We start from the raw sequence: 15,475 nt of genomic DNA, 5'->3' as shown, positions 1-15,475 counted from the left end.
CAGTGAAGAAGTTTTTCTTAATATCCAACCTAAGCCTCCCCTGGCACAGCTTGAGGCCATTTCCTTTTGTCCTATTGCTTGTTACTGGGGAGAAGAGACCGACCCCCCTGGCTGCAGCCTCCTTTCAGGCAGGTGTAGAGGCAACAAGGTCTCCCCTCAGCCTCCTTTTCTCCAAACTAAACAACCCCAGCTCCCTCAGCTGCTCCTCACCAGCCTTGTGCTCCAGACCCTTCCCCAGCCTCGCTGCCCTGCTCTGGCCACGCTCCAGCCCCTCCATGGCCTTCTTGGAGTGGGAGGCCCAAAACCTGAATACAGGATTCGAGGTGCAGCCTCACCAGTGCCCAGTACAGGGGCACCATCACCTCCCTGGTGCTGCTGGCCATACGATTCCCGATGCAAGCCAGGATGCCATTGGCCCTCTTGGCCACCTGAGCACACTGCTGGCTCATGTTCAGCTGGCTGTCAACCAACACCCCCCAGGTCCTTTTCCGCCAGGCAGCTCTCCAGCCACTGCTCCCCACGTCGGCGGTGTTGCCTGGGGTTGTTGTGCCCCAAGTGCAGGACCCGGCACTGAGCCTTGTTGAGCCTCACACAGTTGGCCCCAGCCCATCGATCTCGCCTGGCCAGGTCCCTCTGTAGGGCCCTCCTACCCTCCAGCAGATCGACACTTCCACCCAACTTGGTGTCAACTGCAAACTTACTGGGGGTGCACTCAATCTACTCGTCTCTATCATTGATAGAGATATTAAAGAGAACTGGCCCCAACACTGAGCCCTGGGGACACCACTTGTCACTGGCCGCCAACTGGATTTGACTCCATTCACCACCACTCTCTGGGCCCAGCCCTCCAGCCAGTTTTTACCCAGCAAAGAGTACACTTTTCCAAGCCAGGAGCAGCCAGTTTCTCCAGGAGAATGCTATGGGAAACCATGTCAAAGGCTTTACAAGAGTCCAAGTAGACGACATCCACAGCCTTCCCCTCCTCCACTAAGCAGGTCACCTTGTCATAGAAGGAGATCAGGTCAGTCAAGCAGGACCTGCCTTTCATAAACCCACGCTGGCAGGGCCTGATCCCCTGGTTGTACCGTATGTGCCACGTGATGGCACTCAAGATGATCTGCTCCATGACCGTCTCTGGCACTGAGGTCAGGCTGACAGGCCTGTAGTTCCCCGGATCCTCCTTCCGGCCCTTCTTGTAGATGGGCGTCGCATTTGCTAACCTCCAGTCAACTGGGACCTCCCCGGTTAGCCAGGATGCTGATAGATGGTGGAGAGTGGCTTGGTGAGCACCTCTGCCAGCTCCCTCAGTACCCTTGGGTGGATCCCCTCTGGCCCCACAGACTTGTGCGTGTCTGAGTGGTGTGGCAGGTCACTGACCATTTCCCCTGGGATTATGGGGGCTTCATTCTGCTCCCCGTCCCTGTCTTCCAGCTCAGGAGGCTGGGTACCCTGCACAGCTCCCTGGCGCACCCCAGGGCTCCCAATACAGCCCCAATGCTCTCGGTGCAGGTCCCTGACTTCCCCCAGTTCTCCCAGTGCCTCCCCAGCGCTCCCAGTGTTGCTCCCTGGTTTCCCGCAGCGCTCCCACTGCCACTTCTGTGGTCCCAGAGCAGCTCCCTGCCTTCCCCCAGTGCCACCAGTGCTGCCCCAGTGCTCGCATTGTCTCTGCCTGACTCCCCCATTTCTCCAGGTGCCACCTCAGTGCTCCCAGTGTAGCTCCATGGCTCCCAGTGCATCTCCCTGGCACCCCAAGTGCTCCCAGTGACACTCCAGTGCTCCCAGTGCTGCTCCCTAATTCCCCCCAGTGGTTCCACTTCCACCCCAGAGCTCACAGTGAGGCTCCCTGGTTCACCCCAGGGCTCCCATTGTAAGCCCAGGGCTCCCAGTGCCTCTACCTAGCTCCCCGCAGTGTTCCCAGAGCTGCTCCAGTGCTCCCAGTGTGGCTCCCTGCCTCTCCCCAGTGCTTCCAGTGCCACTCCAATATTCTCAGCGTGGCTCCCTGGTGCTATCCATTTCTCACAGTCACCTCCCAGTGCACCCAGTACAGCTCCCTATCTCTCTCCATTTATTACAGTTGCACCCCAGTGCTCCCAGTACGGCTCACTGGCTCTCCCCAGTGTTAACAGTGCCACCCCAGCACTCCAAGTTCTGCTGCCTGCATCCCCCCAGTGCTCCCAGTGCAGTCCCAGTGCTCCCAGGGCAGATCCCTGGCTGCCCCTAGTATTCACGGTGGCACCCCAGTGCTCCCAGTGCCTCTCCCTAGCTCCCCCCAGTCCTCCCATTATTACTCCCTGCCTCCCTCTTGTCCTTCCAGTACAGCCGCAGTACTCCCAGTGCCAACGTAGTCTTCCCAGTGCCAACGTAGTCCTCCCAGTGTGGCTCCCTGGCTCTACCCAGTGCTCCCAGTACAGCTCCCTGGCTCCCCCCAGTGCTCCCAGTGCCGCCCCATACTCCCATTTCTGCTCCCTGGCTCTTCCCAGTGCTCCCAGTGTGGCACCAGAACTCCCAGTGCAGCTCATGGATCCCCTCCAGTCCTTCCAGCGCCGCCTGAGTGCTCCCAGTGCAGCTCCCTGGCCCCTGTCACTGCACCCAGTAATACTCCCTGGTCCCAACCAGTTATTCTAGCAAAGCCCCAGTGCTCCCAGTGCCACCCCTATGCTGCCAGTGCAGCTCTGTGACTCCCCCCAGTTCTCCCAGTGCAGCCCCAGTGCTCCCCGTGCAGCTCCCTGGCCCTCCCATGTGCACCCAGTATCAGTCCCTGGTCCCCTGCAGTCATCCCAGTAAAGCCCCAGTGCTCCCAGTGCCACCCCTATGCTGCCAGTGCAGCTCTGTGACTCCCCCCAGTTCTCCCAGTGCAGCCCCAGTGCTCCCCGTGCAGCTCCCTGGCCCTCCCATGTGCACCCAGTATCAGTCCCTGGTCCCCTGCAGTCATCCCAGTAAAGCCCCAGTGCTCCCAGTGCTGCCCCTGTGCTCCCAGTGCAGCTCCCTGGCTCCCTGTGTGATCCCAGTTCAGCCCCAGTGCTGCTAGTGTGGCTCCTTGGCTCCCCCCAGGGCTCCCAGTGTCGCCCCAGTGGTCCCAGTGCAGGTTCCTTGCTCCCCACAGTGTTCCCAGTGCTGCCCCCATGCTCCCAGTGCCACCCCAGTCCTCCCAGTGACACCCCAGTGCTCCCAGTACAGCTCCCTGTCTCATCCCAGTGCTCCTAGTTGTGGCCCAGTGCTCCCAGTATGGCTCCCTGGCTCTCCCCAGGGCTCCCAGTGCCGCCCCAGTGCACCCAGTATCACTCCCTGGTCCCTCCCAGTCATCCTGGTAAAGTCCCAGTGCTCCCAGTGCTGCCCCTTTTCTCACAGTGTAGCTCTGTGGCTCCCCCCAGTTTTCCCAGTGCTGCCCCATTGGTCCCAGTGCAGCTCCCCGGCTCCCCGCAGTGTTCCCAGCGATGCCCCAGAGCTCCCAGTACAGCCTCCTGGCTCCCTGCGGTGCACCCAGTGCTGCCCTAGTGCTCTCACTGTGGCTCATTGGCTCTCCCCGGTCCTCCCAGTTCAACCCAGTGCTCCCAGTGCCTTCCCTGGCTCCCCCAAGTGCACACAGTATCACTCCCTGCCTCACCCTACTCCTCCAAGTAAAGCCCCAGTGCTCCCAGTGCCAACCCAGTGCTCCCAGTGTGGCTCCCCGGCTCTCCCCAGTACTCCCACATCAGCTTCCTGGCTGCCCCCACTTCTCCCAGTGCTGCCTCAGTGCTCCCAGTGCCCGTCTCTGCCTCTTTCCAGTGCTCTCAGAGCGGCTCCCAGGCTCCCCCCACTCTTCCCAGTGCAGCCCCAGTGCTCCCACTGCATCTCCCTGGTTCCACCCAGTGCTTCCAGTGCCACCCCAGTTCTCCCAGTGCGTCTCCATGGCTCCTTCCAGTGCTCTCAGGGCAGCTCCCTGAATCCCCCCAGTGCTCCCAGTGACACCCCAGTGTTCTCAGTGCAGCTCTGAGGCTCCCCCAAGTGCTCTCAATATAACACCAGTGCTCCCAGTGCAGCTCCCTGGCCCCCTGTGTGCACCCAGTTCAGCCCCAGTGCTGCCACTGCGGCTTCCTGACTCCCCCCGCAGTGCACCCAGTGCCTCTCCGGTGCTCTCAGTATGGCTCCCTGCCTCTCCCCAGTTCTCCCAGTGACACCTAAGGCTCCTATTGCCTTCCCTGCCTCCCCCCAGTGCACCCAGTATCACTCTGTGGCTTACCCTAGTCCTCCCAGTAAAGCCCCAGTGCTCCCAGTGACACGCCAGTGCTCCCAGTGTGGCTCCCTGGCTCCACCCCGTGCTCCCAGTGCTGCCCCAGTGATCCAAGTGCAGGTTCCTTACTCCCCCCAGTGCTCCCACTGCCACCCTCCCTGCTCCCAGTGCCACCCCAGTGCTCCCAGTGTGGCTCCATGGCTCCCAGTGCATTACCCTGGTTCCCTCTAGTGCTTCCAGTGCTACCCCAGTGCTCCCAGTGCAGCTTCCTGCTCCCCTCCAGTGCACCCCATATCACTCCCTGGTACCCCCTAGTCAGCCCAGTAAAGGCACAGTGCTCCCAGAGCCGCTCCTGTGCTCCCAGTGCAGCTCTGTGGCTCCCCCCGGTTCTCCCAGTGCAGCCCCATAGTCCCAAATGTGGCTCCCTGGCTCCCCCCAGTGCTCCCAGTGTGGCCTCCTGCCTCTCCCCAGTGCTCCCGGTATCACCCCTGTGCTCCCAGTGCCACCCTAGTTTTCCCAGCATGACTCACTGCCTCCCCCCCATGCTCCCAGTGTTTCCCCAGTCTTCCCAGTGCGGCTTCCTGTCTCATCCCAGTGCTCCCAGTTACACTCCAGTGCTGATAGTCTGGCACCCTGACTCTCCCCAGTGTTCCCAGTGTCACCCCAGTACTCCCATTTCTGCTCCCTGGCTCTCCACAGTGCTCCCAGTGGTGCCCCAGTGCTCCCAGTGCAGCTCTGTGTCTCCCCCCAGTACTGCCAGTGCAGACTCAGTACTCCCAGTTTGGCTTCCTGGCTTCCCCCAATGCACCCAGTGCCACGCCAGTGCAGATGCCTGTTTCCCCCAGTGCTTCCAGTGCTGCCCCAGTGCTCTCAGTGCAGCTCCCTGGCCCCTGCCAGTGCTCCCAGTATCACTCCCTGGTCCCCCCAGCCATCCCAGCAAAGCCACAGTGCTCTTGGAGCTACCCCTCTGCTTCCAGTGCGGCTTTGTGGCTCCCCCCAGTTCTCCCAGTGTAGCCCCATAGTCCCAAATGTGGCTCCCGGGCTCCCCTCAGTGCTCCCAGTATCACTCCCTGGTACCCCCCAGTCATCCCAGTAAAGCCTCAGTGCTCCCAGTGCCGCCCCTGTGCTCCCAGTGACACTCCAGTGCTCCTAGTGCGGCTCTCTGGCTCCCTGCAGTGTTCCCAGTGCATCTAACTGGCTCCCCGCAGTGGTCCCAGTGACACCCCAGTGCTGCCAGTGCGGCTCCCTTACTCCCCCCAGTGCTCCCATTACGGCTCACTGGCTCTCCCCAGTGCTCCCAGTGGCGCCCCTGTGCTCCCAGTGCGGCTCTGGGGCTCCCCTCAGTTCTCCCAGTGCAGCTCCATTGGTCCCAGTGTGGCTCCCTGGCTCCCCCCAGTGCTCCCAGTGCCACCCCAGTGCTCCCAGTATGACTCCCTGGCTCCAGGAAACGGTGTCAAAGGCCTTACTCAAGTCCAGGCAGACAGCATCCCCAGCCTTCCCCTCCTCCACCCAGCGGGTCACCTTGCCATGGACGGAGATCAGGTCGGTCAAGCAGGACCTGCCTTTCATAAACCCACACTGGCGGGGCCTGATCCCCTGGTTGGCCCGTACGCGCCGCGTGATGGCGCTCAGGATGAGCTGCTCTGCAGTGGTGCCTGCTTGCCCTCAACTCTCTCCATCCCAGGAGCCCGGCCCAGCGCAGGAGAAGATGGAGCCCTTGAGATGTCTCCAGGTCTCCCAGGGAACCTACTCTGACACAGACCGAAGCAACCACTGATGTCCCCTCTCTCAGCGCTGCAGAGACACTTCTTCCCAGCAGTGTCACTTCTCCTCTCAGAGACAGAGTTAGGTACGGGAATACTCGCTCCTTTTCCCACCATCAGACAGAGACACCAGAGAGGGGCAGGGAGGGGTTTCCTTTACCCATGCCGAGAGAATGGATTCAGATGAGTCAGCTGAGGCATCTCCTTCGGCGTTTGTAGTCCTGGAGCTGCAAGGGGACTCAGCTTGCTCCCGTGCTCCCCACAAACCCCCAGGACTGGTGATTCCTCTTGCCTCAGTTCAGGTGTACCCAAACCAGGAACCCGCATGGGAACCTCTTGTCTCCGCTCCCATGCTAATTAATGGAGACCGAGGGCAGGAAGCTACACGCAAAAGCTTCTTGGCCTTTGAGGTGCCAGAGGTGGTAAAACTACGTGTAGATAACTTCAGGTTCTAATGGAGCAATGCCGAGGGGCAGGACATCATCTGGGGGAAGCCTCTTGGGGGCTGGTGACAAATTCCTTTGGCCACCTGAATCGACAACACAAACTGTCCAAACAGTATGTTCAGGGCAACCTGCGGAGGTCGTCAGCTGGCCACGTGGAGTGCAGTGCAACAGGGAGAGCGAAGCCTCTCCCTTCTTGTCTTCTCCATCAGCCGCACTTACACCACCTCCATTGATTATAAAGTTGTCTCACGTACATCCCAACGTTGCCAAACTCATTCTGGGCAGCTGCTCAGCGTCAGGGCCAATTCCAGGCCCGAGGTGCTGCGTGAGATGCCAGGGATCTCCAACACAATTGTATGTGGCTGGCAAGGACAGCACAGCACCTACAGGAAAGCCATCCCTGTCCAGAGCAGGCGCGTGACAGAAAACCCTGGGCATTGTAGGCGGATTTGGTGCTTGAGTGCAAGAAGCTGATTGCCACTGCTGCAGCGAGGCCAGGTCTGTCCCATCTCTATCCAGGAGATGCAGGCAGTGCATGACTAGGAAGCACATCACAGCGCAGCCTCTGCTCTCGTGCCTCCGCTCTGAAACGCGGCAGATTTTCTCTCCCCATCCTTTACCCACTGCCTTGATAAGACGTTCAAGGAACAGGCCAGTGATTTTCCCAGTACGCCTGAATCACAGCATGTCCACACCAAAGGCCATTTTCAGCAGCACCTTGTCTTTCCTCAGCATCAGTCTCACCTCCCCCACAGGCCCTGTCATTTACACCTTTGGAGATTTTCAGGTCCCAGCTCCACAAAACAAAAGCCAACCTGACCCCAGGGCTGGTGATGGTTCCTCTCTGGGTGAGAGGCTGGAGCAGAGAGCCCCAGCAGTCCCTTCCCCATGAACACCTCCATGAGCCTGTGCCTTGCAGTGAGCCTGAGGAGAAGGCATTCAGCTGGAGGTGAGGGCCTCTGCAGAACCACCTCATAGGACAATTCAGGTTGGAAGGGAGCTCAGGAGGTCTCTGGTCCAACCTCTGTCTCAAAGCAGGTCCAGCTCTGATCTCAGACCCGGTTTCTCAGTAGAAGTCAGCATCCTCATGGAGCCCTCACAGGAGCCAGGAATCTAAGCTACTGCTACAGAAATGGAGAAAAGACATTTGACCAGCTCCCAGAACACAAGCATTGGTTAAGCCATGAGACCTGATATTGCTGGGAACATCCGCCTTCTTGTCCAGAGGAGTGTGTCTTCTGAATGCTTCCTGGCATATCTCCACACCCATGGGGTGCTTTAGGCTGCAAACAGAACGGAAACAATGCCCCTGACCGGGGTAATCTCAACTTAATTGATGAAAGAGAGGGAGAGGGAGGCATCTCTGAGCTTTGAGGTTCCCTGCTGCAGAGTTAAGGCTTCAGAGGCAGGATCCAAAGTGAACTGTTTTGAACTAGCACAACCTTTAGATCATTTTGCATGGGATGCCTCTCCTCACCCCTTTCAATCATTGGCAGCCAAGAAACTCACCTTCTTATCTTCTGCCAGAGCCTGACCAAGAGATGGGAAGAAAGGAAAGGCCTGAAGCCTCTGTGACTCCGCATGGGTCTAGCACGTGGGTGGCCACAGTCTTATTTCATTGAAAACCCCTAAAGAATCAAGCTGGGAAGTCGGTCAGCTAGTCCAAATGAGTGAGGTCCTCAAATGAGATATGCTCCAGTCCCTTCATCCTCTTCGTGGCCTTTCCCTGGACTCTCTCCAGTGTGTCCATGTCTTTCTTGTACTGGAGAGACCAGAACTGGACACAGTACTCCAGGTGAGGCCTCACCAGTGCTGAGTAGAGGGGAAGGATCGCCTCCCTTGACCTGCTGGCAACATACCACCGTAGGCAGCCCCCAAAACCATTAGCCCTTTTTGCCACAAGGGCGTATTGCTGGCTCACGTTCATCCTGGTGTTCACCAGGACCCATAGGGTCTCTTGTGTAGAGCTGCTTTGCAGCTGTGCAACCCACAGAATATATTGATGCCTGAGGTTGCTCCTCCTCAGGTGCAGGACTTTGCACTTCCCCTTGTTGACCTTCCTGAGGTCCACAGCATTATGACTCTGGTGTCTCAGCCACTCCTCCCAGCTTTGTGCCATCAGCAAACTTGCTGAGGGTACACTCTGCCCCATCTTCCAGATCATTAAAGAAATTGTTCAAGAGCATCAGAGCCAGAACTGACCCCGAGGGTACACCACTACTTGCTGTCCTCCAGCGAAACTTCATGCCACTAATCAACACCCTCTGAACCCGGCTGTTCAGCCAGTTTTCAATCCACCCAACGTCTGCTTCATCAGCTTCTATGACAGTGTTGAAAATCTTACTGAAGTCTTGGTAGACAGCATCCACCGCTCTCCCCTTGTATACCAGCCCAGTCATTTCATCATTGATGCTTATCAAGTTGATCAAGCCATGAGTAACCCTCAGTGAATTCATGCTGGCTACTCCCGATGATTTTCTTGTCCTTCATGTGCCAAGAAATGGTTTCCAGGATTCGCTGCTCTATCATCTTCCAAGGGATGGAGGTGGGACAGGCTGGCCTGTAGTGCCCTGGGTCGTCCTTCTTGCCCTTACTGAAGACAGGAGTGACATTTGCTTTCTACCAGTCTTTGGGCCCTTCTCCCAATCACCAGGATCCATCAAAGACCATTGAGAGTGGCCTCACAACGACATCTGCCAGCACTCGTAAGTACTTGTGGGTGAATTCCATAAGGGCCCACAGGCTTACGCATGTCTCATTTGCTTAAAGATTGCCTGACCTGATCCTCTTCCACCAAGGGTACGTCTGCCTTGCTCCTGCCTTTCCTCCTGGCCTCTGGGACCTGGGACTCATGAAGGCCGGTCTTGCTAGGAAAGACTGGGACAAAGAAAGCAGTCAGTACCTCAGCTTTTTCCATGGTACGTGTAACCAGATCCCACGTCTCATTCAGCAGTGGACCCACATTTTCCCTAGCCTTCCTTTTGTCACCTATGTACTTATGGAAGTTCTTCTTGTTGCCCTTGACATATTAACCAGCTTTATTGGACCCCTCTTCCCCTCAGGGCCTTATCCTATGGGCTTCTTCCAAGCAAATCCTTGAAGAGGCCAGTCTGCTCTCCTGAAAGCCAGGGATGTGAGCTTGCTTTTCACCCACTTCCCTGCCCTCAGGATCCCGAACTCCACCATCTTTTGGTTACTGCAGCCAAGGTTGTCTTTGACCTTCACATTCCCAGCAGAGCACCTCTCCTTGTTGCCTCCTCCATCACTTGGAGGAGGAAGTTATCTTCAGTGCACTCCACAAACATCCTGGGTTGCTTATGTCCTGCCGTATTGTCCCTCCAGCAGCTATCGGGATGACTGAAGTGCCCCATGAGGACCAGGGACTGCGCACTTGAGGCTGCAAACTGGTCAGGTCAGACACCCGCTATAATGTCACCTTCACCTGTCCTCTCTTTAATCCTCACCCATAAGCTCTCATTTGGCTCCTTATGAATCCCCAGGCTGAGCTCCACACACTCCAGCTGCTCTCTCACATAAAGGGAAGCTCCCCATCCTCGTCTTCCCAGCCTTTCCTTTGGAAAGAGCCTGTGTGCTTACATTGCAACGCTCCAGTCATGGGAGCCATCCCACCACTCCTCCGTGATCCCACCAAGATTGTAGCCCTCAACTACACACAGGTCTCTATTGCATCAGGTTTACTCCTCATCTTGCGTGCATTGATGTCCATGCACTTGAGAGAACCTCCCAGTTCTGCAGCACCCTGTAGCCAGGATGGACCTTGTCTCTAGGCCATGGTATGGGTGTTCAGATGCTGGTACACAGGCACCAGAGCCCTTTGGAAGGCCCTGGGCTGTCTCCCTGCATCCAGTTGAGGAGGGCATGGCTTTCCTGAAGGCCCTGTACTGCGTTTGCTGGATGTAGGCGAGTATGCTGGGCACCCCAGACACCTGTGATGACATTACACTTCCTTTTATGCCATTAAAACGAGGTGTCTTCAGTGCAAGGGTGTGGATGTGTCTTACCTTTGTAGTGCCTTGCACTCTAGTAAATTCAGCGGATGGAGCCTAGAGGGCCCTTCTGGGGCACTCCTGCACTTAGGCAGCTGAAGAGCTCTGCGTGCTCTGGGGAGGTACTGGACAAAGGCACATTCTTCAGGATGGTTAAGAATATCCTTCTTGCCCCTCTGGCCTCGCTGATGCTCAGGAAGGATGTGGGCATACTCAGAGATTTTCCATCGGAGCTTGCAGGCACTTGCACATGTCTTGGAGCACCCCTGCCACCTCCATCCTCACCAAGTGTCTTTGTGTGAGCAACTGACTGCCCACTGCAGGGGCTGAGAGTGGGGACTCACACCCAGGTAACCAGTTTATGCAGGGCTGCACTGAAGGGGTGATCCCAGCTCCCACGGCTCTGCAGGATGGATGGGGAACTGAATCCTGCTTTAGCCCAAGGACTTCCAGCTCAGGATGAGATGCCTGCATTGCCTCAGCTGAGTCACTGCCCTGCACAGGGGGAGCCAACCCCTCCCTGCCCCACCCTATGTGTCCTGCTTTTATTTGGGGACAGCAATGACATTTTCCAGAGGGGAACATTTACAGCTTTTGCAGGCAACCACGCTCTGGTAGGACAAACCACGCTGCTAGACTCAGTCTCTCTGCTGTTTAGAGGGGGACAACTGGTGATTACTTCAGTTGACTTCAAAGTACATTCCCCAGGGATAACCCAGCTGCCTTGCAGGAGCTGTCAGCCCTGGAGCACCAGGGAAATCCCGAGGGAGCTGGGGCAGGGGTGGGGCAGGGCAGGGCAGAGACAGTGACACCTTGGGCTGGGTCTCTGCTCTTGAGCTGAGCCGGGCTCCTAGGGCAGGGGAAGATGATGGCAACCCGGCAGCGCTGCACTGAGACAGCCCTGCCCAGGAGCAGCTCATCTGCAAAGCACAGCAGGGCTGGGGACGCTGCCTGCGGGGGATCAAGGGGAAAGGAGATAGCAAGATTTTAACAGCTCTCTGAAGTGGGAAGACAACTTAAAGCTCATTGCAGCAGAAATCCCCCAATAGCCCTTGACGTGGTAAGTCTCTGGCTGCAGGGCAAGGCAGATGAGACTCCTGGAGGGCTCTTCTAGAGCTGGCACATCCCATGGCCGATATGGTGGGTCTCAGTGGCTCTGCTGGCTTCTCTAGCGCAGAGGAGGGGGACATTTTCCACAGCAGTGATTATCTGCCAATACCGTCAGAGGGACAGGGCATGACATCTCCCCTTCTCCCAGGGACAGCTGCCGCGGTGGGCAGCCAGGGTGTGCACCCCTGGGTGCCCAGGGCTGTCCTTCAGAGCAGGGTCCCTGCACCCCTGGGAGCTGTGTGCTGGGGTGGGGACTCTGCCCCCTGCCAGGGTCAGCACTCAGCCTGCCCGGGGAGCTCCCCATGGCACTGCTGGGAGAAGGAGTGACCCTCGGCAGGGAAGGGTCCTTCTGCCTGTTGGGGGGGGGGTGCTGTGTGGCTCAGGGCTGCTCATAGCTCCTGCTCACAGCCTACAAATCTCTGGAGGGGACTTGACATGAGTGTGATCAGGGCAGCCTTGTCCTGTTCAAGCCTGTGCTTTCCTGAAGCTGTGCTTGGAGTTTTCGCTTGTTTGTCGGGGTGGGAACGGAACTAGGGTTGTCTGGTTTAGGAAAGGGCTGGGGCTCCTGATCCATCACCGTGAGGTTTATGAGGAACCTCAGCAAGTGCCTTCACCACTCATCAGTCTGCAGATAGCACCAGCATCACCTTTCCGGCTTCATCAGGGTTTGTGACATGCTGTCTGGCTCCTGCTAGCATGGAGATGCCCATGGGCAGTGCCCTGCCTTTGGGAGGTGTCTGCAAGGCAGAGCTGAGCACGCAAAGGGTGGGATGAGGTCTGTGAGTGACGACAGGGCACAGATGTGGGGACAGAGAAGCAGCTCCCAGCAGGGACGGGTTTAGGCAACAGAGACATAGGGAGGGAGAGAGAGGGGTCTGCTGCAAGGAATGCTGAGGGAGGTGGGATTCGGGCACCCTCCTGCCATCCCCTACAGTGCAGAAGCCTTCCCCAGAGCAAACCCTCTTTCTCCTCTCCCACCCAGCAGAGCCTCTGTCCTCAAGGCTGTGGGCTTTCTGGCTGAGTTGCCTCCTCAGCAGCCCGACCCCCGGGGAGGAGAAATTACCGAGTGACCATCTGCCTGTCCCTGTCCTGCCTCCCTTGGCAGGAACACTGAGGCATTTCTCCATGTTTCCCCAGCTCTCTGCGCTGCCTTTTCCCACCGAGGCGGCAGGCTCTGAGCACTGCCATGTGAGGGGCTGGAAATGAGCTGACCCCCCTGCTTCAGGGCACCCCATCTTTAGGACATTCCCCTCTTTGCTTGGGGGGGGTTCTGCTGGGCTGCAGTCTGCCCTCCACAAGGGCACAGCTCTCCCATAGCATCTCTGTGTTATCTAGGAGCTCCATGAAGACGCCTCGGTGCTAAGGCCATGGAAATGCTGCTGAATGGTGTACGTCGACAACTGAAATGAGCCCTCTGTGTCCCTGGCACAGAACAGAGAGCTGAGATCCTCCTCAGGCGCTCTGCGACCGCGTGAGTGGTTTCTTGACCTGCACTTTCAAACTGGATTCCTCTGCTCCCAGCAGTGCCCAGGTTCTTCTCAGGGGAACATCGGGGTGTGATCATCTTCCAGCTCAAAGAGCTGCCAGCTCAGGGCAGGTGAGAGCAGGACGGGTGGACTGACCAGCTGTCCTCACTGCGCTAAGGGACAGCCCCTTTGCCTCCAAGGACCCACACTGTTTGACTTGGAGCGCAGCAGAAATGCCAAGGATTTCTGCCTTAAAAAACCACTCATCAGGTGTGGTGGGACAACTAGGACAAAGTAAAACCTACAAAATTCCCTCAGCTCTGCTCTGCAGTGGGGTGCAGCGGGAGCAACAATGCTGAAAAGCTCTTTGCTATCACAAGCGGATTTAAACTAAGATCAGCCATGTTCCTATTTACCAATTGCTGTAGGGCAGGTATTCCTCCAGAGCCCTCAGCAGAGTCCCTGCTCTCCTGGCAGCCTCAGCCAGCACCAGAGCTCAAGGGAAAGGGAGCTGCACAAAGGCTTTTCTGAAAGGACAGAGGCAGTGTGGGGATTTTCTGTGAGAAATGGAGTAGGTTTTGCTCAGAGGTGTCTGTCCTAACTCTTCACTGTCTTTCCCTCCTTCAACAGGCCCCCATGCCAAGAGGCACCAGATGTCAACAGCAGCTCCATCACCCAGTTCCTCCTCCTGGCATTCGCAGACACACGGGAGCTGCAGCTCTTGCACTGCTGGCTCTTCCTGGCCATCTACCTGGCTGCCCTCCTGGGCAACAGCCTCATCATCACCGCCGTAGCCTGCGACCACCGCCTCCACACGCCCATGTACTTCTTCCTCCTCAGCCTCTCCCTCCTCGACCTGGGCTTCATCTCTACCACTCTCCCCAGATCCATGGCCAATTCCCTCTGGGACACCAGCAGGCTGTGCTGCCCAGGTTTTTTTCTTTTTATTCTTGATCTCAGCAGAATTGCATCTTCTTACTGTCATGGCCTATGACCGCTATGTTGCAATCTGCCAGCCCCTGCACTATGGGACCCTCTTGGGCAGCAGGACTTGTGTCAAAATGACAACAGCTGCCTGGGGCGGTAGTTTTCTCAATGCTGTGCTGGATACTGCCAATACATTTTCACTACCACTCTGCCAAGGCAATGGCCTGAACTAGTTCTTCTGTGAAGCTCCCCAGATCCTCAGGCTCTCCTGCTCACAATCTTACCTCAGGGAAGTTGGGCTTTTTGTGGCTAGTGTCTTTTTAGCATTCGGCTGCTTTGTGTTCATTCTTTTCTCTTATGTGCAGATCTTCAGGGCCGTGCTGAGGATGTCCTCTGAGCAGGGACGCCACAAGGCCTTTTCCATGTGCCTCCCTCACCTGGCTGTGGTCTCCCTGTTTATCAGCACTGCCATGTTTGCCTACCTGAAGCCCTCCTCCATCTCCTCCCCACCCCAGGACCTGGTGCTGGCAGTTCTGTACTCAGTGGTGCCTCCAACATTGAACCCCCTCATCTACAGCATGAGGAAGAAGGAACTCAAGGATGGTATTAGGAAAGGGATTTCATGGATGTTTCTGAATAGTGATAAGCTTCCCATCACTCTCCACAAATGACTCCCATCCTATCCCATTCCAGGCTTTTTCTTTGGGTTTGGTTGGAGTTTTTTTTTTAACTTGCTATACCATTATTAGCATTAGCATCACCATCATTGTTAACATTATTATTATTGCTGTCATCATTGTTGTTATTTGTGGTTATTACATTCCTACACAAAGGTTTAGATTCAGCTCACATCTGCTGAGGAATGAACCTGCTCTGTCTCACCTGAACCTCGTGTAAACGTCTGTCCAACATCGGGTCAGAGTTGGCTCTCTCATAGCCTCTCTCTAATAAAATGGGATCTCCCCAGTGCACTCCTGAGGACTTGGCTCTTTCAGTGCTGGTGCCAAGAACAGGCATGAGCAACCGCTCCCCCAAAAGGCCTGGATCAAAGGGCTCCATGTCACATTGTGACCGTTTAGAGAACAAAAGCTGGATTTAAGACTAACCCGTTGGTGTTTAATGACAGTGGAGGTGGTGAATTCTCGCTGCGTTACATACCCAGGGCGGCCCCACGTGCGACATGAGGGTGGTGTCCTTAAGGAGGGGAGTCTGGAGCGGCCTGGAGAGCCTGGGAGATCTCCATGGACAGTGTGTGCCTGGGGTGGGCAGTGACTGGAGCCCCACAAATGGAGAGCTTGCCCAAGGCAGAGTCATCCAAAGGGAAAGTGCTAAATCCAGGTATCTGCAGGGAAATGAGGGCTTTTCTATCCCAGGGGAGGCTGTGGGGACCCAGCCGGCACAAGGAAAGGAGGCTGGAGAGTGGTTCATGTCACCCTCAGGCATAACCGAGTCACTGAGGTGACTTTGGAAATGCTCCATCCTCCCTTCAAGTACCTGCCTGTCCTGGTTTTGGCTGGGATAGAGTTAAGTTAGCTCCTAGTAGCTG

The 15,475-nt window shown here is 56.9% G+C and overlaps 1 protein-coding gene across 1 annotated transcript in view; it reads left to right on the top strand.

The window, feature by feature from the left end:
* Nucleotides 1-14,600, top strand: part of LOC309603411 (olfactory receptor 14J1-like) — a gene marked incomplete at both ends in the record, with an annotated part of 96,024 nt that extends 81,424 nt beyond the window's left edge. Inside the window, one exon of the mRNA XM_082338267.1 lies at nucleotides 14,520-14,600. Coding sequence (XP_082194393.1) covers nucleotides 14,520-14,600 — 81 coding nt within the window. The remainder of the gene's footprint in view (nucleotides 1-14,519) is intronic.
* Between the last annotated feature and the right edge of the window lie 875 nt (nucleotides 14,601-15,475).

This window comes from Platalea leucorodia (genome assembly GCF_965183815.1).
Source record: "Platalea leucorodia genome assembly, contig: HAP1_HAP1_SCAFFOLD_77, whole genome shotgun sequence".
Classification (NCBI taxonomy): Eukaryota; Metazoa; Chordata; class Aves; order Pelecaniformes; family Threskiornithidae; genus Platalea; species Platalea leucorodia.
Note: the sequence above shows the minus strand (reverse complement) of the source record. Positions and strands in the feature narration are given on the sequence as shown.